The sequence below is a fragment of the Glycine soja genome, chromosome 16 (assembly GCF_004193775.1).
Source record: "Glycine soja cultivar W05 chromosome 16, ASM419377v2, whole genome shotgun sequence".
Lineage (NCBI taxonomy): Eukaryota > Viridiplantae > Streptophyta > Magnoliopsida > Fabales > Fabaceae > Glycine > Glycine soja.
The window spans coordinates 35,929,272-35,950,188 of record NC_041017.1 but is presented as its reverse complement, the minus strand read 5'-3'; the positions used below and the strand labels follow the sequence as shown (position 1 = coordinate 35,950,188).

The window sequence follows — 20,917 nt, the reverse complement described above, 5'->3', positions numbered from 1 at the left end:
AATAAATGATATGATGGTTAGAAATAGATAAATAAATTGACGTTGACTGAATTATATGAATTGTTGTAAGAGTGTCATATTTCTATCATATATAATTTTATCAACTTACATTCTAAAAAAAAATTATTTACTATGCTCTGAAAATAAGTTGGAAAAAAATATCTAATCAGTTCGTACTTTATTCATTTTTCATAATCAAGTGAAAAAAAAATTAATAATATTGGATGCCCCCATAGTGTGCAACTACAGACCTTCAGTTTGCAAGACTGAAGTCTCTACGTACCATTGAGCTACAGGGGCAATTAAGGACGTTTTGAATCAAAAATTGATTTTTCTATTGGTTCTTCCTTTCCTCCCTTATACTCTCCTCTTTTCATAAAAAAGGTTAGAGTCAATAATTTTCATCTTTATGTACGGAACAGAATGTTGGGCGGTCAAGAGTCAATATGAGAATAAAGTAGGTGTAGCGGAGATGAGGATGTTGCGATAGATGTGTGGTAAGACTCGACAGGATAAAATTAGAAACGAAGCTATTAGAGAGAGGGTTGGAGTAGCGCCTATTGTAGAGAAGATGGTGGAAAATAGACTTAGGTGGTTTGGGCATGTAGAGAGAAGACCGGTAGACTCTGTAGTGAGGAGAGTAGACCAGATGGAGAGTAGGCAAACAATTCGAGGCAGAGGAAGACCCAAAAAGACTATAAGAGAGGTGATAAAAAAGGATCTCGAACTTAATGATTTAGATAGAAGTATGGTACTTGATAGAACATTATGGCGGAAGTTGATCCATGTAGCCGACCCCACCTAGTGGGATAAGGCGTTGTTGTTGTTGTTGTTTACAATAATATTTTGTTTTATGTTTTTAATACTAACCTAGAGTCTACAGATCAAAGTTGCTGAAAATTATATTCATTCTCATTCTTGTCGCTGTTAGTCTAGTGTGAAAACGGACAAATTTAGTTTCCTGTTATATATGGCACTGTATATAAAAAGGAAATAAAAAAAAATAGAATTTGATTATGGCTAATTTCACCCGGCCATTATATTTATTACAAGAAAACCTTCAGATAAAAATTATTTTTGTTGTACTTTTAGCTTGGTCGTAAACATTAACATTACATCACGCACACACACATAAAAGGCAAATCAAATTATTTTATATCCCTAAATTTTATGAGGAAGGATGCTATAAATATTAACAATACATCGCACACACACAAAGACATCTAAAACTAGATCACTAAGTTTTATGATGTGTTACGGTTTGCTTTAAAATATGGTACAAGGTTTATGAGAGACCGGCTTATAAGTAAAAATTAAATTTGTCATAAAGGGAGTAAAATGGAAAATAATTAATTTCTTAATTAGAATTAAATTAGAATAAGCTGTGCAGATCTTATAATTTTTGTTCACTAATTCGCCCACCACATAATGTTTTAATTTTTCCAACTTTGTATAATCTAAAAAGTATAAAAATGAAGATTACGACTTTCAGCCTCCAGTTCCTTTTAATGGAAGAAGTGAGTAAATGTTGATGCGATATCGGTAGCTTTCATGGGCAGTGACCATGTCAAAGAATGCTTGGGCCATGACCATTCAAAAATACCCTTAATTGATCTTTAGCTCAGCATTTTGTATAATACGTTAATTAATTTTTTAAAATTATGATTACTATCAATTATTTAATTCTTAAAACTGTTAAACAAAAGATTTGTTGATATTTTATAAGGTTAAAATATATTTTTAATCTTATAAATATTAAAATATTGAAAAGTTATCTAGATAAAATTTTAAGATATTTTTCGTTCTCATAAAATTAAAATATATTATTTTTTTTCTTGAAGTAAGATTTAAACATTCCAAATTATTTATTACATATTTAGTTATATGTATAACTGATTTAAAAATAATATATTTACATTCATTATATATATGTATAATCAATATAAAAATTCATAATTTTAATTTATGTGAATCTACATTCAGACCAAATAATAATAATGCATTTTAATTTTGTAAAGATAAAAAATTTATTAAATTTTTACAAAAACGAATTCCAAAAATTTATATATTTATCAAAAAAAAAAATTAGCCAAGATACTTCCTGCAATTTTGTTATCACTTTTCTGTTTCACGTTTCATATTCCGTTAGTTTTGGTTGTAATTAATACTGATCCTGGAACACTTGAATATTAATTCATTTTGACTCTTCAAAAAAATTGTTTTATAAAGATAAATTCTTTAGTATTTTTTGTGTTAATTTTTAAGTAAAGTTAACATTTCAATTTGATAATTAATTTTAAAAGTTGATTTTTATTATTATATAAAGTAAAACTTGAAAAAGCAAAACGAATAATACTTAAAAAGTTACACCTATTATTTGCTCTTTTTATAGTTAGGGTAATTTAGAATATTACTCCAACAATTGTGTTGGTTCTCAAGCATCATTGGTTATCTATGGATATCTCATCAAAGTTCTTGGCCTGGCCGGCTTGGAGAGTCAAGTCTTGTATGCAGCCACGAGTCACGACTTTAATTAACACGAAAGAACTAATTATTCACTTCAATGGTTAGCGACTAAAATTAAATATAAGTTTTTTTCCTATTCAACCACGTTTTCTTGAACCACTAGTCCCCCATTTTTGGAAACAAGAATGTGATACACAGAATTGAACAACTAGTTGATCTTAACTACAAATATGCTCAATATGCAAATATGTACATCCCAAAACAGAATTTAAATAAGACTCTCAAATTTTTTTTTAAAAAAAAAAGAAAGAAAGAAGATAGCAATAACTACAATGCAAATTGAACAACCTGGCAATACAATGATACAACATTGGTTGTAAGCAACACTAAACAGTGATACTATACGAGTAAAAAGATTGAAGTTTGAACCACACATGATCAAGGAAATGAAAATAGGCATGCCGCCATGATCTACAAATCAGCAAAGGAGCAATCACTATCCAAAGTCCCAAAACAAATCCAATTGTCGCACTAACAAAAAACCAATTCACTCCATGCCCATGACTTCCTTCATAACTATGAGTTTTCCCATTGGAGCTGCAGTTTATGGGCAGTGGTGGACCACATAGATTGTTGCCAATAAATCTGGAGGCATCAAAGGTTTGCAATTGAGTTCCTGTTGGAATTTTTCCCTTCAAATGATTATAAGACACGTCTAGCATGCTCAAAAAGCTCAAATTAGAAATGGTTGGAGGAATTTCACCAGAAATTTGATTCCTCGAAAAATCAATGGTTTGTAACGATCCCATATTACCAATACCTTCTGGAATAGGACCAATCAATTGGTTGTGGGACAAGTTCAAAAAGTTCAATCCATTTAGATCTGTGATTTCTCTAGGAATTTCTCCTAATAATTTGTTACTTGACAGATCAATACTTGTTACCAAACCCAGAATGTTTCGATACTCATCTCCTCTTCCTTTTAGCCAAAGTAGCACACTAACTATACCTGATACCGAAGAGTATTCTGTATGATTTGGTGCATAAGAATAGATTTGGGGATATGTACTCCGGTTCACTAGTGTCATGGCACTCAAGTTACGGAAACAGCTGGGTATATTGCCAGACAAATTATTTTTTGCAAGGTCTAAAACCTGAAGAAGACTCATCTGACATATTTCATTTGGAATGTGACCGGAAAAACTGTTTGATCGAAGGCGGAGGATTTTCATATTTGAGAGCTTTTCTCCAACCCATGTTGGAATACATCCTGAAAGATTATTTTCTCCAAGATCCAAGGATATCAATTGGCCAGTCTTCTTCAAACTGGTAGGAAATATTCCCGAGAGCAAGTTGTTACGAATTTGTAATGACTGCAGCTCAGCCAAGGAACCCATGGATGGGGGGAAGTTCCCGACAAAATGGTTGCTTTGTAAATTCACTTCCACTAGAAATGGCCAATTAATCCAACAATCAGGTATTTCTCCTGACAGATTATTTGATGCAAGATTGAGAAATTCTAATTGCATTGGCTTGTCCTGATTGTTACATAAAAAATCTTGCATGGATTCAGAGAATGAATTGGTTGAAAGGTCTAACCCATACACATCACTTGAAAGATAGGGTAATTTACCACATAAGTGATTTGTGCTTAGATCAACAGTTTGGATAGATATTGGATTTTTTATTGTAGTCACCAGCTCACCATGGATATGATTATGAGAGAGGTTTAAATACAAAACCTGAGAATGTGCTTCCCAGAACCAAGTGGGAATAGAATCTAAAATCCCCGTGTTAGACAGTCCAACATATCGAAGTTTGTTTTGTGACTGAATCCACGATGGAAAGTTGGGACCTATATGCCATGATGTCACATCCAAATAGGTAAGCTGGAAATTAGGAATCCAATTAGGACCCACTTTTAAAGTGAAATTGTTCCCTGATGCATCAAACTCCTTCAAGCTTGTAAGATTTGCAAGATCATCTTCGTTGACAACTCCTTGAAAATTATTGCCATCAATATGAAGAACTGACAATTTAGAGAGTGATCCAAGACTTTCAAATGGATTTCGACTGAATTTATTAATAGAGAGATAGAGATATTTTAAATCTATCTCCCTTGAGTTGCGGAGATTACCCAAAAAAGTCGGAATTGTTCCTTCAAGTTGATTATATGACAAATCAAGTTCAACGAGAGAAGTCAAATTTCCCAGGGCATCAGAAATAGTCCCATGCAAGTTGTTGTCCCCTAGGTTGAGGAGCTTGAGACGATGAAGACCGTATAAGCAATCAGGTATAGAAGATGAGAATGAATTTCCAGACAAGTCAAGATTTTGAAGAAGTGAGAGGTTTCGAATACCGCCAGGAATCGGACCTTGGATTTCATAATTACCAGATAATTCAAGAGAAACAAGTTTCTCCAATTTGAATATCCACTTGGGGACAAAAGAAATGGCAGGGGAATAATGAGTATCGAAAAGATGGAGAGTTTGCAGAGATTAGAAGTTGAGCAAGGATGGTTCATTATAGTGAGGGAGTAAGCATCCTGACAAATATAGGTGGGTCAAAGAAGGAAGAGATTGGAGAGTGTGTATCCAATGAAATGCTTTGGATAGGTTTGCATAACTCAAATGAAGATATTCAAGCTTCCACATACTTGATACCCATTCTACATTTTCAGCTAACAGAGGTTCGACATCAGAATCACCTCCAAGGCCAAGATAGAGCAAATTGGAGAGATTCCCAATCTGAGAGGGTACTGTTCCGTTGGCAACATATCTCATGTCAAGATACACCAAATTTGAGAGATTCCCAATCTGAGGAGGAATCTTCCCACGGAATCCAGTAATAGAGAGGTCGAGGTGAGTCAAGGAGGTCATTGTCCCAAGGAAAGAAGGAATTGACATACCTTCTCCAAGGAATTTATTGGCGCTCAAGTCCAAGTAATTCAAATGCTTTAAATCAGCCAAACAAGGACTTATCTCTCCACCAAAGCTCCATCTCCTATAAGCTTCCCAATCATCATTGAAAAAAGAATCTGAAGAGTTGAGGTGAAGCTGAAGAAGATGGGAAGTGAGGTTGTGGCAGAGGACTCCATACCAGTGGCAACAGTTGGTATGATTATGATTCCAAGACCAAAGCCTATTTGAAGGATCATTGAGATTATTCTTAAACTTCAAAAGTGTCTCACGCTCACTTGGGATGCACACACTCTCTCTGCATGGTAAGCTCAACAACCAAAGCTGGACAAAGACAAGAATATAAATGGAGGAATTCATGATCACACAAGAATATATAGAAAACAAGTGTAGTTGTTGGTTCTGCATATAAATCATCAAACTTCTATTATTTATACTGCTGCCCTGCCTGTTTTTTTCTTCACTTTCATTATTTTTTTACCTTTTTTTATTGTTGTGCCAAATACTAAAATATTTTTTTAATATTTTAATTCACTTCTTAGAACGGTTTCCTTTATACTGATGCAAGTGTCTTTCTTTTCTTTTTTTTTTTGGCGTTTCCTTTTTTTAATTATTGACTTTATTATCCAATTCTCCGACTTAATTCTTAGAATAGAAAATAATTATTTTATTAAAATCAATAAAATTTATTGTATTTCATGGTTTCTTCAAAATAACTTTTAAAGGACAAAATATCCTAATTAAAAACAAGAATTTGATCAAATGGACTAAAATGACATATTTTTTAAAAATATCTCAATTAAAAAATAAAAAGACTAAAATTACAAGATTTTTTAAAAATAAGAGATAAAATATTTCAATTAAAAATAAAAAACTAAAATAACATATTAAAAAAAGACGACAATTATATTTTAAGCCTTTTTTTTCACTTTCATTATTTTTTACGTGTTTTTATTATTGTGACAAATACTAAAATATTTTTTTAACATTTTAATTCACTTCTTTTTTTACGCTGGCTTTTTTAAATTATCGACTTAATTATCCAATTCTCCCGAATTAATTCTTAGAATACGAAAAATTATGCATTTACTGTATCTATCTCTTTTTTTAAAATTCCTATGTACACTAAATTCATAAAAAAAATTAATAACAAAGAAATATGATTAATTCTTGTGCTCAATACTAAAATAAATAACATTCTTTTTGGTACAGCTTTTTTTTTACAAAAATAAATAAGAATCACTTTATTTTAATTTACCCTATAGAACTGCTTAAATGAAAATTTGGTATCATTAAACTTTGAATTTTAACTATTATTTAATCAATCCTTTCGTTAAACTTTTGTTACGAAAACAGTAAAAGTCCAATATTTTTAAAAAAAGAAAAAATCAAGTCTTCTATTTCATGATATTCCAACCCATAATTAATATTAAATTATCAAATTTTCAATATTCAAACTAAAAATAATGTAAAAGAAAATTTGTCTTCTAAACCAAAGCTCACACCATCAAGTCCATCTCAAGGTTTTCCATTTGTTGATCTTGAACCTTTGGGCACTCCACCAAGTCCAGCCATGTTATGGTCTGACTTCTTCAACTTTAACCATAGGTCACTCCATTACCTTCATATCAAGTTCGTCATTGACAACAATTATTGCGAGTTAAGTCAAGCAAGGAAAAAATATATAATTGATTAATAAATCAATTATAGGAAAAGGGTGTACTTTAAAGACCATTTCAGTTTAAAAAAATCTATATAAAAAAAAGATTATCTCGTTCCAATCTAGCTATTTAATTTTGATCAACTTTTCAATTCACAAAATAATACTCTTATATATGAAAAAAGACTAAATTTAATTGTCATCAATTGGAAAGGTTGTTGTATCATGTATTTCTAATTGTATTTAAATCTGAATATTATTTTTTTATCATATAAAAATTACTTAGTTATATAAAAAGAAGTGTGAAAAAGAATATTAACTTTTTTTCTACAAAAATTGGTATCATATTTTGTATTTTTTACAAGTTATCAACTTAAATAAGAGGAGAAACATAATTTTAATTTCCATTTCACTTTTTAAATAATTGCAAGTGTCAAATTTAAAATATCATAAAAATACTCACGTTCAATTTAATATTCTAAAAAAAAAAAAACAAATTCATACGATAACTTAAACAATCTATAGAGAAATATAATTTATTCTTGTGCCAAATACTAAAATAAGAAACATTTTTTATTTTAATTTACCGTATATAATTGCTTAAATCAATGAAAAATTTATCTTAAAAAAATATTAATAATTTTTTTAATCTTTGAGTAATTTACATCAAAGGTAACTAAATTTAGCTTAATTCGTCTTCAAATTTTAACTATTATTTAAATCAGTTCTTTTGTTACACTTGTGTTAAGTATATAACAAAAAGTCTTGCATTATAAAATTCAAATATTTTATTACTTGCAATTTGAACCCATAATAAATTTTAAACTATCAAATTTTTATTATTCAAAATAAAAGAAATGAAAACAAAATTTTCTCCTAGAGAAACCGCTGGCCACTCCACCTAATCCATATCAAGGTCCCCACTTTTTCAACTTGAACCATAGACTACTCCATCAAGTCCATGTCAAGGTCCTCCATTTTTTCATCTTTAACCTTAGGACACTCCACAAAGTCCACCCATATTAAGGTCTCTGACTTCTTCAACTTTATCCATAGCCCATAGGCCACTCCACCAAGTTCATGTCAATGTCCTCCCACTTCTTCAACTTGAACCATAGGTCACCACATTACCTTCATATCAAGTTCCTTATCATTGACTACAAATGTTTAGAATTAAGTACGCAAGGAAAAAATTAATGATGAATACATCAATTATAGAAAAAAGGATATAATTTAAAAATTATTTCGGTTAAAAAATCTATATAAAAAAAGACTATTTCGTTCCTACCTAGCTATTTTATTTTGATCCATTTTTTAATTCACAAAATAATATTCTTCTTATATATGAAAAAAGACTAATTTTCATTGTCATTAATTGGAAAAATTGTTATGTCGTCTATTTCTAATTGTATTTTAACCTGCATAGTATTTTCTTTTTCATTAAAAATTAATTAGTGAGATACAAAAAAATGTAAAATGCTTGTTTAACTTGGTCTATCATAATTATTGAATCATAGTTTTTCCTTTTATAAGTCTTGGTCCAAATTTCTTCACGTATTGTAGATCACATTTAACTTAAAATGTAAATTAGAGGATATGATCTACTAGAAGTGTGGCATGTTTTTGAAATTATTTATCTATGGTCCTAGCTATTTAATTTTTAGACCACAAGTCTTCATATATTAAAATCTTTTCCTGAATTTCATTTACTTATGTGGTGATATTTTAAGAATAGTGATAGAAGAGAAAAATAAATATACAATTTATTGAATATTATTATTTTTTATCATAAAAATTAGTATCATATTTTTTATTTTCTTTACAAGTTGTCAGCTTAAATAATAGGAGTAGCATAATTTTAATTTCCATTTTACTTTTTAAATAATTTTAAGTGCCAAATTTAAGCAATCATAAAAATATTCACTTCAATATAATATTCTTAAAAAATAATTCATACGATAACTTAAATAATCTACAAAGAAATGTAATTTATTCTTGTGCCAAATACTAAAATAAGAAACATTTTATTTTCTTTGTTTAACTTATAGAATTGCTTAAATTAATGAAAATTTTATTTTAAGTAAATATTAATATTTTTATAAAAAAACATTAATAGTTTACAATAAAGGTAATAAAATTTGGTTTAATAATGAGTCTTCAAATTTAATCATTAATTAAATCAATCCTTTCATTACACGTGTGTTAAGTAAACAACAAAAAGTCTTGCATTATTAAATTCAAGGCTTCTATTACATGCAATTTGAAATTATAATTAATTTTAAATTATCAAATTTTTATTATTTAAAATAAAATAAAAGAAAAAAAATTATCTTCTAGACAAACCGTAGACAACTCCACCAAATCCATATCAAGGCCCCACTTTTTCAACAAGAACCATAGGCCACTCCATCAAAACCATGTCAAAGTTTTTTTATGACCGACAACAAATGTTGAGAGTTATGTCAAGCATTAAAAAAAATAGACTAAAATATATCATTTTCATTCCTATAAAATTTTAATATGTTACTTTTTTTTATCCTAAGTTAATTTTGGATGATCGATAATTATCATGTATTCTTAGATTTTTGTGTCATTTTAAGACATTTATGTGATGTATATCTCATGTTTTTTTATTGTCATGAACTAATCTTCTCTTAGAGTTTAATGTAATTGTTTCTTCTTCCATGTAATAACTACTTTTTTTTATTCAATAAAACATTGTAATTGTTTCTCTTTTATGCCTAATATGTGTTTTTGGCTTGCACCTGTTTGCATGATTTTTCATTCAATTGTAATAGAAAAATTCCATTAAGTTGCGAATTGGATAGAACACCCAATAATTTTTATGTCTAGGGATATTTGAGCATCAATAAACACTTTGTCTTAATGCAAATTGTTTGATTATGCTAATCCAAAGGATTGATAGTTTAATCAAGGGATTTAGCTCTCTTCACTTAAGAAATTAAAGTTAAGATAATATGGTAGGTTAATGATAATATAATCTTTATTAAATATAAATGTGTAGTGATTACGTGATAGGAACTCCAATAAAATTAAACCCGAACAATTTTTTCATTGATTTAATCTCAATTTACTTTGCATACACGAGTGTTTGTTAAAATTCCCAAACAAAAAATTTTCCTTAATTTTTTCTTTTATTTCCTTCCTTAATTTTCTTTATCTTTATGCATATTGTTATTTAGATGAATTTAGCTAATCTTAATTAATTTCAAATATTCATAGTGTAGAAATTTCTTTATCTTTATTCATAGTGTAGAAATATTGGTAGGAACCCAACTATGATCTCAATCTCAACCGGTCATAAAACCCAACGACTGTGATCTCCACTGCCACCACCGTTGCAAAACCCAATGAGCCCCAACTCACAACAAACCTCATTGTGAAATCCCACATGAAATCCAAATGTGAATCCAGCCATGAAACCTAGTGAAGCCAACCAAACATTGTTCTTTTCTCGATTTTGTGGTTTAATGTTTTGATATTAAGATTTTGTTGGTTCATATCTATTCTTTCATCTATTTTGTTTTCATTTAGTCCAACCACCAGGGAAAAAACGAAACACCATCAGTGGCACAGTGGTGGGATATGAGGAAAATGAAGGGTGATGGAGAGATAGATAAGAGAGAGAAGAAATGGGCAAATACAACATTGTTTTTATTTAAAAAAAACTTTTTTCCACGTATAATCTGTTAATTGATACGCTTACGTAATTTAAATGTTTAAATCACATAACAATTATCTAATTTTCCTCTCTTTTATTGCTTCTTTTGTGTTAGAACATTAGAAATTTAACTTCTTCTGAGTTTTTGTCCAATAAATGTTAAAGTTATCAAATTTATAGTATTTTTTAGTGTATTTTTTTTTATAGAATTACACAGTAGGAGGTCTGTAATATGGTTGAAGAACTGGAGCAGTTCGCTCAGCGCGTCAACAACCGTTCAACGCGAGGAGCCAACTTGGAGGTCATGCTTAGCGTGCATACGACGACTTAGTGCGCATCTACAGCTTAGCCTGTATGTGGCGGCTTAGTACGCATCTGCGGTTTAGCCTGCACCTTGCGGCTTAACGCACATTCACTTATGTCAGATGGACTTTGCATGTGCGCTTCGCGAGCACATGCTGGCTTAGCGCATGATCAATATCACAAAACATGATTGTGCTTCATTTTAAAGGAAAAAGAAAGGAAAAATCAAGCAATTCTTTAGTGGGACCAAAATTGAGAAGCTAAGACACGAGAGATGAGAGAAAATCTATTCACTTGGGACCCTTTCCTCCATTTTCTTTCACACCTCTTGCTTTCTTTTTGTATTAGTAACCCTCTCATGACAATGAGAGGCTAAATCACCCATTGTTGGGAGTTCAACTATTAAACACTCTTGATGTAATGATTCTAACTATTTATTTAATGTTATTTTAATATTATTGTCTTTTTCTGTGCTTAATATCATGTTTATAGCTTGATTACCTATTCTCATGTAGTGTTATAGGGTTTATGTATTGGAAAATGTTTATTTCCTATGAACTTGAAAAGAAAATCTAGGTAATCCATGTTTAGGAATAGAATGATATTATTTTGCCTTATTTATTATACATCTTTATTCTTAAAGCAAATTATTTCATATAGCTCTTAAGGGATTAAGAGTGAAATTAGGTAATTTAAACTCTTTCACATGAGAAATCATGATTAGGGTATGTTAGTGGATGAAGGTAATAATCAAAATAACGTTAAATAGTAAAAAACCCTTAATGTTGCATCAAGAGTAATTTTGATAGGTTGAGTCTCAACATATTCTGTAATTCTACTTCAACTGACAACCCACCTCTGAGTGTTTGTATTCTATCTCTTTAATGTACTATGCTTAATTATCTTCATTTATGTCAAATTTTATATTCCGTATCATTATTTGACAAATATCAATTTTAATTTATTGATTACTTAAAATTGAACATATACAAACTCTGGATACAGTTAAAGTCCTTGTAAACTCGATACTCGATCTTACTGTTTTATATACGGAAATTTATCGGGACCAATAAGCAGGTAAAAAATATGCTTTTTAACCCACAATATGAATGTAAACATGCGGTCGAAATGTGTATACTTATTTTATTCAAAAAACAAACATTTGGATAGCATACATACACGAATTCATGAAACCAAAAATTAAATAAAAAAAGCCAAACATAACAACAAATGAACGAGAGAAAAGAAAAAAAAAACAAACAAACCTGATCTTATAGAGCGCAAAAAGAACAAAGACCTGATCTTATAGCATCATAATCATCCATTGAAAAAATTGCGAAAAAACAATCTTTCTATGGGTTTCCCTTCACAGAATTCTCCTTGTATGCTAGTGCGTCTCTTCTTTTAAAATCCAACAACAACTTAGGATTCCATTATACCACGATCTCCTTGTCTTTAGACTTACAACTTCAATGACGTTATCTTTTACTAATATTTTATTTTTTCTCAATTGAATCACCATTACTCCAGTTTTCTGATGATCAATTTTGTAACTTTCAGATCCTCTATGATTTTTCTTTTTTCTCTCTCTAAAATATTTTAATTATTTTTATTTAAAAGAATCTTCTATAATTTTTCTTTTTTTCTTTTTTCTCAAAAATATTTTAAATGATCTTATCTTTTAGTAATATTTTTTTTCTCAATTGAATCACCATTACTACAGTTTTCTGATGCCAAGTCTTCTTGTAACTGTCAAATCTTCTATAATTTTTCTCTTTTCTTTTTCTCAAAAAATATTTTAAATATTTTTATATAAAATATAAAAATAAACCCGAATAAAATTGGATATTTACATAAACATTAAAAAAAAAAAACACAAATTTTTAGTTTACTGTGACTTGAACATCCTAACTTTCTTCCAACAAAGAACTAGACACACAGATATTGAAACAGCTTTTAAGAAAATCTACACAATCACCCAAAGCAAAGACTCCTTCAAAGCACTTCTTCAATTAGATGACTCCTGCTGCCTTCTTTCACCTGCTGCACCTTGGTTAACTTGTTCCACTTCTGCCCTTCCTGCCTCATAATTCATAGATGAATCTTCGGCCCATGCAAACCACAAATTCAAAATTAATGTGGCACTTTGCTTCAGTAAAAAATAGCATACCCAAAATAAAGTAAAAAAAAAATTGTAACTCATCTTGGACTGAAGTCTAAAACCACTAGGATAAAAAATACTCCACTTTTTTTTAAACAGTTCTTACAAAATGAAAAAAAAAAGAAACATATAGAAAAATATGTAAGCATGACCAAAACAAGTAAACAAATAACTGCGATTCATCTTGGAATCAAGTCTTAAGACTAACAGAAACATACATAATCATAATTTCCTTTGTTTCTCAAAACACTTCTTCCAAGATAAGAAAATCGAAAAACTGTTACAAGGCAAATATAATAAACAAATAGAGAGATAATAAATTTTAATATCGATACAAAATATCTTTGTCTAGCTGCAAAACTCAAGCAGAATGTGAAGAGTAACAAAAGAATTAGTCAGAGAAGTATGGTAAAAGAATACAATCAACTAATTTAGAAATAAGTAAAATTTGCAAAAGGCATTGATCAAACAAGAGAAACCTCATGGAGACAACTAGAGCTACTATTCATTGCTATTTACCTTGTGAAGATTGATTCTCTGCTGGGTTGGTAAACCATGTCCCAACCATACCTTTAAGCTTATCAACCACACCTTTCCCCGGACTATTCACATACATCTCTTGGTACTTTTTCTCTGTCACCACACTTTCCCCTCCTAACCTTCTCTTCACTTCCTCTGACTCAGTTACCTTTCCCAGTATTCTTTTGATGTTCCATTCTTCTCTCAGGATCATCGTCTCTCTTATGCACAGCATCAGAAACCACCTTTCTCACACCTTCTTCAGTAACTTCCACTGGGGGCAGTTCCTTCTTGTGCAGAGTCTCTGATATCACTTCAGAGAGAGCCCTGTCTTCATCACCAGGCCTCAGTTTGTCCACCAAATAGTCCTTCACAGAAACCCCCTTGTCCTGTTCCACACCCACACTACTAGTTTGAGTTCCAGAAACTTTGGACTTCCAGCTTTGACTCCCGCTCGACTCGAGTGTGTCTTTCCCACTCACTTTTCTTTTCTTTTTAACCTTTTTTCTTTTTTGAATAATGACAATAAGCAAGTATTAGTCTTTAATTTATAAAAACAAAATACATAAAACTAGTTTTAATTCGATGTTAATAACCAATAAGTCCTTAACTCATTAGTTTGAGTGGTTCTGAATTCATCCTCTCAAATAAAATATCTTATTTGAATTTTGTGAAGGATAAAATAATATTAAGAGAAAAAATGAATACTCCACTTCAAATGATAAAAAAATATGACATTAATGATTATTAATTACATACATGACTCATTGTTAACCCATGAATCTAACACACTTAACTACAAGTAACAATTAGTAGTAAATAAGAGATGAATGAGACAAGTTGGTAATGAGAAAATATTTGATTATTGGAAGGAATAAATAAGTAGTATTTTCTTTAATTAAAATTAATAGTTTCATTTTTCACTACAATTTAATTTGATATTTTTTATCGTCTTTTTTTTTTAGTTAAGGGGGTAAATGTTTGTATGTCACATGAAAAATGTTCAACATTTGTCATTGTAACTTGTAAGTGTGGGGATATTACCGTCTTCGGAGTATTCAATTCACATTACTTGAATTGAAAGTTGCAGTTGATTATTTTTTCTGACAGGTTTCCTTCTCAAACTAGAAAACAGTTTATGGCACTGCTCTAGTGTTACTATACAAGTAAACTTTTCAGAGAATTAGGGACATATTATCTGTCCAAATTATGTAATAATACACTTAATATTTGACATAGAAGAGAGGTTTTAATGTTTTTAAAAGAATTTTGTCAACAAACGTATCAGGATTTGATTTATAGGTTATTAACTGTATTTGTACATAATAAATGCAAACTTTAAGGTGTGAATTATTGAGTCTCTTACATGTCCCTTTCCACTAGTAAAACACCAAAACCTTTTGGATTGAAGCATAAATAATGTAAATGCTCACCTACCTTGTTTTGAAATTCTACTTTTTATTAGAAAAATGGGGGTAACAATGATCAAACTCTAGACCACTTAGTGCCCGTTTGGTTTGGTGTTCATTGTTGTGAATGCACGTCAAATTGAAGCAAAAAATACTTGCTTTTGTGTCATTTTTAAAATTTTGACTCAAATTTCTTGGACAATGTGGATCATGGAGTTAGATTCAAACATGCTATTAATCATGCATGTTTTGATAGCATGTCATGAACCAATTATATCCGCTATCTGAAAATATAATATCAGCTAAATTAGTATATTAGAAAAAAGCTAAATTAACACTAACTGATTACTGTCCATGTAAATGTAAATTGTTAAGCAATGAGAGATGTTACAGTGGACCCAATATAATATCTAATTCTAAACCAAAGGATGGAATTATATACCTAATATCTTTGTGCTTTTTTTATGTCTTCTAGAATGCATTGTCTGCATCAACTTGTACACAAATGTTGACTTGCAGTTAATAATTATTTTTGTCAAATGGAGGATTGTTGGTGTCTCTTGAACATTGTATCTTAGCTTCTATCTTTTGTCTATGCAGGAGGTAAGAATGATTTATGGCCGGATGATAACATTTTACAAGTAATTAATGCTTATATGAACCCAAAATGTCACCAAGCAGATTCAGATATTGTGCACAAGTAGGTTTGTCTTTTTTATTCATGGTTTCCACTCATAAAGATTGATTCTTAATACTGATTGAAATATATTCAATATACTCACTAATCCGAACATGCGAAAACTGAGTCAATTTACGTCTGGTATTGTTAACGCATCTCATTCTCTTTCTAGCCAAGAAAGGTCATGCCTTTCAGTTATGGTTCTTAATACTGACTAATGATCAGGTATAAATGTTATTTTCTGAAAACAGATATGAAGTCCATTTGAAACAGTTACTGATAGCACATGTTTTGTTAAAATTTAATTAAGCTTCTGAGATTCTTAATTGGAATTTTATTTTTAATGTAACCTGATGAATTAGATCTGGCATATAAATTGTATAGCACTGTTGTCAGCTACTTAAAATTTACTCATCTCTATAGGGGTCTTGCTCAATATCCGTTTCAACGTACTAAACTCCAGCAGATATGTGTTGGATTCTTTGAGTGGCCTTCAGAGAAAACAGGTTCTTCGTCTTCTTTGACATATTCTAATAGAACAATTCATACCTCCAGTGGAATAATTTATTATAGTAACATGTCTTAACAACTAATTTATTTTGTGGTTTGGGGGTGGCCTGGGTGCACAACTGTGAGCACTTACTACTAAGTAAAGACTATTTTGTTCATTGGTCATGTAATGATTTCTTAGTGATTTGAATTATAAATTTGAGCTGTGCTATGTCTGTGCTGGACTTTTCATAGTTATTTTGTGTTGCTAATTTACATTTCATTAAATAGATGGGTATATCCTTCCAAGTATAGCTGAAAGAAATTTACGACGATTTGCCAATTTGCGTTTAACTTCATCTGAAGTTGGAATGAACCTTCCTTTACATGAGGTACTGCTAACCCTTTCATGTGTATTAATAAAAGATTAAAAGTTAAAAAAGTGTATAATGTTATATACAATATTGCTACTGGCCATTGTGTTGCTTGAATTTGCCTGTTATTTCTAGTTTCTGCACACCATGTGCTTAAGCCAATTTTATATAATGAAACTTTTGCTTATAAGAAATATTACATACAAAATTAATTTTTTCATATCCAAATAATAAAACTACTTTCAATAAGCTAGTGTAATCAAACAAAACTAATAAGAAGTGTGATACCTGGGCCAATAAACGAGCATTCCAATCTTGATTTTCAGAAACATTGCATTCCATGAGATATTATCTGGTTTGAGCAACAGTTGGATTACCTTTCCAGTAAGCTTAAGGCTCTCTGTTCAGCCATGGTATCCTCGTAGTGCCTTCTTTCAACTCTCCCAACAAAATATGCCATGGCTTTATATTAATCTCTGCCCTGTGCACCACACATGCAATACTTTTTACTTGTTTAAAAATTAAGGTCCCGTTAGAGCTGATTGTGAATTTTCAATTTTCCGTTTCAAAATATAATTTCAAAATACAAACATGTTCAACAAAAATTGCACTAAGTTAATTTTTTACATTATGGATTATCTAATTCAAAATTTACAAGAAGAATAGGCAGATCGAGATATATATTATTGAAGTGTAGGAAGAATCAGGGAAGACAATGTCCAAGGTAGCATCATTTCCACAATACCGAAACAAGGGAGGTGGTTGCTCAACATTAGGGCCATTGTAACGATCAGACAAAACCACAGGCCAATCCACACAATCAAACATAAGCTCTAAATCAGGTATCTTCCCAGGGTACCTTCTCAACAATTGTAGAATCCCCCATATGCTAAAAACATCCCTTGTTTGATAGGGCCTTCAGTAAGTCTCCAAATAAGCCCTACCCTTTAATATTATCAACCTAAAATAATTCTTACAAGTTATAAAGTTGATTTGATGATAAAAAAAAAACACAGATGGGTTTGAATCTTTTTTTTTTTTCTCTAACAAAAACTAATAACTAATATTGACCGATAAAAAAAAAACCTAAAATTTGCCGTTTGCTTTGCCCTCTCCACCATGTCTTGCGTGATGCCCGTGCGGGCCAATGGCCTCAAATCCTCGTGGATCCAACGGAAGTAATCTGGACACGTGGCGGTGGCTGGACTGCTCTGATGGTCTTGTAGGTTTGTGGGGCATGTTCCGGTGAGGTTGTATGCGGTGCAGTTCAACGGGGCTATTGGCTTCCGGATGGAGACTGTGAAAGGACTCGGGCCATATGGCGTGGTGCTTTGTGCTGATTTGGAAGATGATGCACCGGAAAACATACGCTACATGTACACCACGTGTCCAGATTACTTCCGTTGAAAAGTGAGAACAAAACAGCATTATTTAATGAATAATGTAAGGGTACAACAGTGACAAAATTATGGGTCCAAGATAATTCTACGTGCATGAAACTACAAGGCTCACGATCCCATAAAGTCAAGAATTCGTTGGTCCCTTCTTTGGGATGTGTGTAAAGTTTGAAGGACATGTGATATACAAAGACTTGTTACAACTCACAACCTTTGGAATTTCTCTATGCCTGGTTAACCCACAATTTCGGCGCCTGTTGCGGTTAGGAACATAGGCTAGCAAAAACACTAATCATTTCAAGAGAAATGTTAACACACTTTTCTAATATATTATTTTTTATTTTAAAATTTATTAAAATAAAAAATTCAGCTGATCTCATATTTTATTTAGCAAATTTTTCTCATATATTAAGTCTTAGGTTTTTAAAATTATAAAGCTAAAACTAAAATGTTTTACTAAATGTATTTTAAAGTAAATTTTATACACAAAAATATTATGATTTTATAAAAATATTACTTCAAATAAAAGTCTTATAATTTAATACTAATTTCCAACTAAAATTTAAAATGTAATGTTGAATCTTGCCTGAGTCGTCCGACAATAAAAAAACTTGAATCCTTATTCAATTGTCTTCAAGTTTTAGTCAAATTGTTTGGTCAAGGGAGACATATATTGAGCCCTCCTAACTATAAGCTACCCTGAGGGTTTCTATCTTTTTTTTTTCCCACTTAATTTTTTACTTTGGCAGCAAGGGTTAAACCTACCACATCTACATGACTATGTCTTACTTTCCAATAAGTTACACCTAAATAGCTAACATATTCCTCTTGCTCACGCACACTATCTTTCGTAAACTTTTCACGTTCATCTTTATATCATCAAATTCATTTAATTAATATACAATTATCTTGATATTTTAAGCAAATCTCTGTATAATCATCTAGTGTTTCTAAATTGAATGAGCCTAAACCACACACTCCTAAAAAAAAAGATTCATATTGTCAAAATATCCGTAAAAAGATAGAAATACTAAGTTATGGGCAAGATTTTAATATACTATAACCTTAATTTTTACAATAAACCTGAATGTCTAAATATCATAACTCTGAATATATTTGTCGGTAGCAGAAATTCCTTAATTCTTCGAGAATTATATTCCTTAGTTTCACGTGGTTTGTCTCAGTTGTTTGCCGCAGGTTTCAGTATATCCTTAGGAATCGTCGATTGTCAAATCGTTGTTAAATAACGGCGCTATATATAATTTTAGTATTTTGACGTTTTTAAATGAATTTCTTATTTATGATTATATATTTACAATTTTTAATTTCACTTAAAAAAATGAGTTTTTTTTCGATTTACAGAGAAAAAAATAGAGTTTTTAGTTAACACACTGTTACTATATAGTGCGGAGACAATTACCCCACAAGCTTTTCATTAACTTGTCATAATATAATATATGTGAATACAAACTGTCCCTATAATTTAAAATAAAATAAATAAAAAGTCAATAACTTTATAAGTATTGTCTCCACACATATATATTATCCTATAACTTACAATTTTTATATTTATTATGGATATTCTTAATTAAATAAAAATATTTTTTTTATAATTTTTAAGATGATTATTATAAATATTAATAAATTTATTATAAATAACATTTTTATATGTGTAAGTGCATGTATATTATTTATTGAAATATTTTATTTGAATTTTTCATTAAAAATACTAAATTTATTAACATGATATGTGCCTCGTTAGAGCAGTGGTTTAATTAAATCTGATAGTGAGAACTGAATTGACGGCAGATTTCCTTTACTGTGAAAAAAAAAATAGTATTTGGAGGGGTCCATATGTGATGAAAGAGTTGTACGAAATCTTTATCACATCAACCCCCAACATGAATGGCCCAATGGACAAGCCCATCAATCTAACATGTCGGTTGATGCACTTGCATAAACTTTTGTTCCTTGCATCATCTCATGTGTCTCCATTCTCCATTCTCTGCTTCCACTAACGATTAAACCTTATTGATTAGGGTTCAATGATTTTTCAATGAATAAAATTAATTTTGAATTCTTGATTCTAACAGCTCACGTATAGTCTGTTGAATCAAATGGATTAGACTCTTGATATCATAAAGAAAATTAAAATTTGATTCTTTGTGTAAAATAAAGAAATCAAATTAATTATGCTTGTTATGTTATTATATCATTTTTCCGGTGTGGAGTAACATCAAAATCAAAGTAACAAAGTTACTTGCATGTTACTCTAACCATAATTCCAGCTAAGTTGAATATGATTTCATGTTTTGTAAAACAATTTAGATCCCCTTTATCAAAGTGTATCTGTCTTTTACACAAAATTTTTCACTTTATTTTATTTCCTCCAGAATCAATTATTGTGTTATTCATACTATTAAATTAGTTCGATAACTACCATGTCGATCATTGTTAGTTTTGTTTCCACCATTGTTCGGAGTACGTATATACTATTACTTTATGATTAAACGTGTTACTTAAATTGCAGAAAAGCTTTACTTTAAGATTAGACAGAGGCTCATACCAATCATGGCGGTGGTTATAATTACACACATCAGCAACTGTAAAAGATCTTGCACAGCCACAGAAAAAAAAATGCTTGATGCACATCTGATAAACTCACTCAAGGTCTATGTATTAATAGTGTAAAAGAGAGACTGAATATTAAATGATAAAAATATAAAATAATTGTTTTGTATTGGCAGAGTACACATATATATGCCCAAATGTAGATTCAAAGTTCAAACATTTTGGGCCTAGATCATCCCTCCTAGTCATAGCCATCTGAATTGGATCGACCCCACCCCAACGTTTGTGT

General features: G+C 30.5%; 3 protein-coding genes across 3 annotated transcripts; all 3 read right to left on the bottom strand.

Annotated features, from left to right (window-relative positions):
* Positions 1 to 2,654: 2,654 nt before the first annotated feature.
* LOC114390028 (receptor-like protein EIX2) lies at positions 2,655 to 4,852 on the bottom strand. The gene is made up of 2 exons (XM_028350714.1): positions 4,826 to 4,852; positions 2,655 to 4,727 (listed from the first exon to the last, which is right to left on the bottom strand). The coding sequence occupies exons 1-2, from the start codon at positions 4,850 to 4,852 to the stop codon at positions 2,853 to 2,855; spliced, it is 1,902 nt and encodes a 633-aa protein (XP_028206515.1). The 3' UTR covers positions 2,655 to 2,852.
* LOC114390082 (receptor-like protein 34) lies at positions 2,658 to 5,870 on the bottom strand. Its single transcript, XM_028350764.1, has one exon. The coding sequence runs from the start codon at positions 5,799 to 5,801 to the stop codon at positions 4,965 to 4,967; it is 837 nt and encodes a 278-aa protein (XP_028206565.1). The 5' UTR covers positions 5,802 to 5,870; the 3' UTR covers positions 2,658 to 4,964.
* A 6,998-nt stretch (positions 5,871 to 12,868) lies between these two features.
* On the bottom strand, positions 12,869 to 14,182 carry LOC114390083. The gene is made up of 2 exons (XM_028350765.1): positions 13,710 to 14,182; positions 12,869 to 13,132 (listed from the first exon to the last, which is right to left on the bottom strand). The coding sequence occupies exons 1-2, from the start codon at positions 13,942 to 13,944 to the stop codon at positions 13,038 to 13,040; spliced, it is 330 nt and encodes a 109-aa protein (XP_028206566.1). The 5' UTR covers positions 13,945 to 14,182; the 3' UTR covers positions 12,869 to 13,037.
* Between the last annotated feature and the right edge of the window lie 6,735 nt (positions 14,183 to 20,917).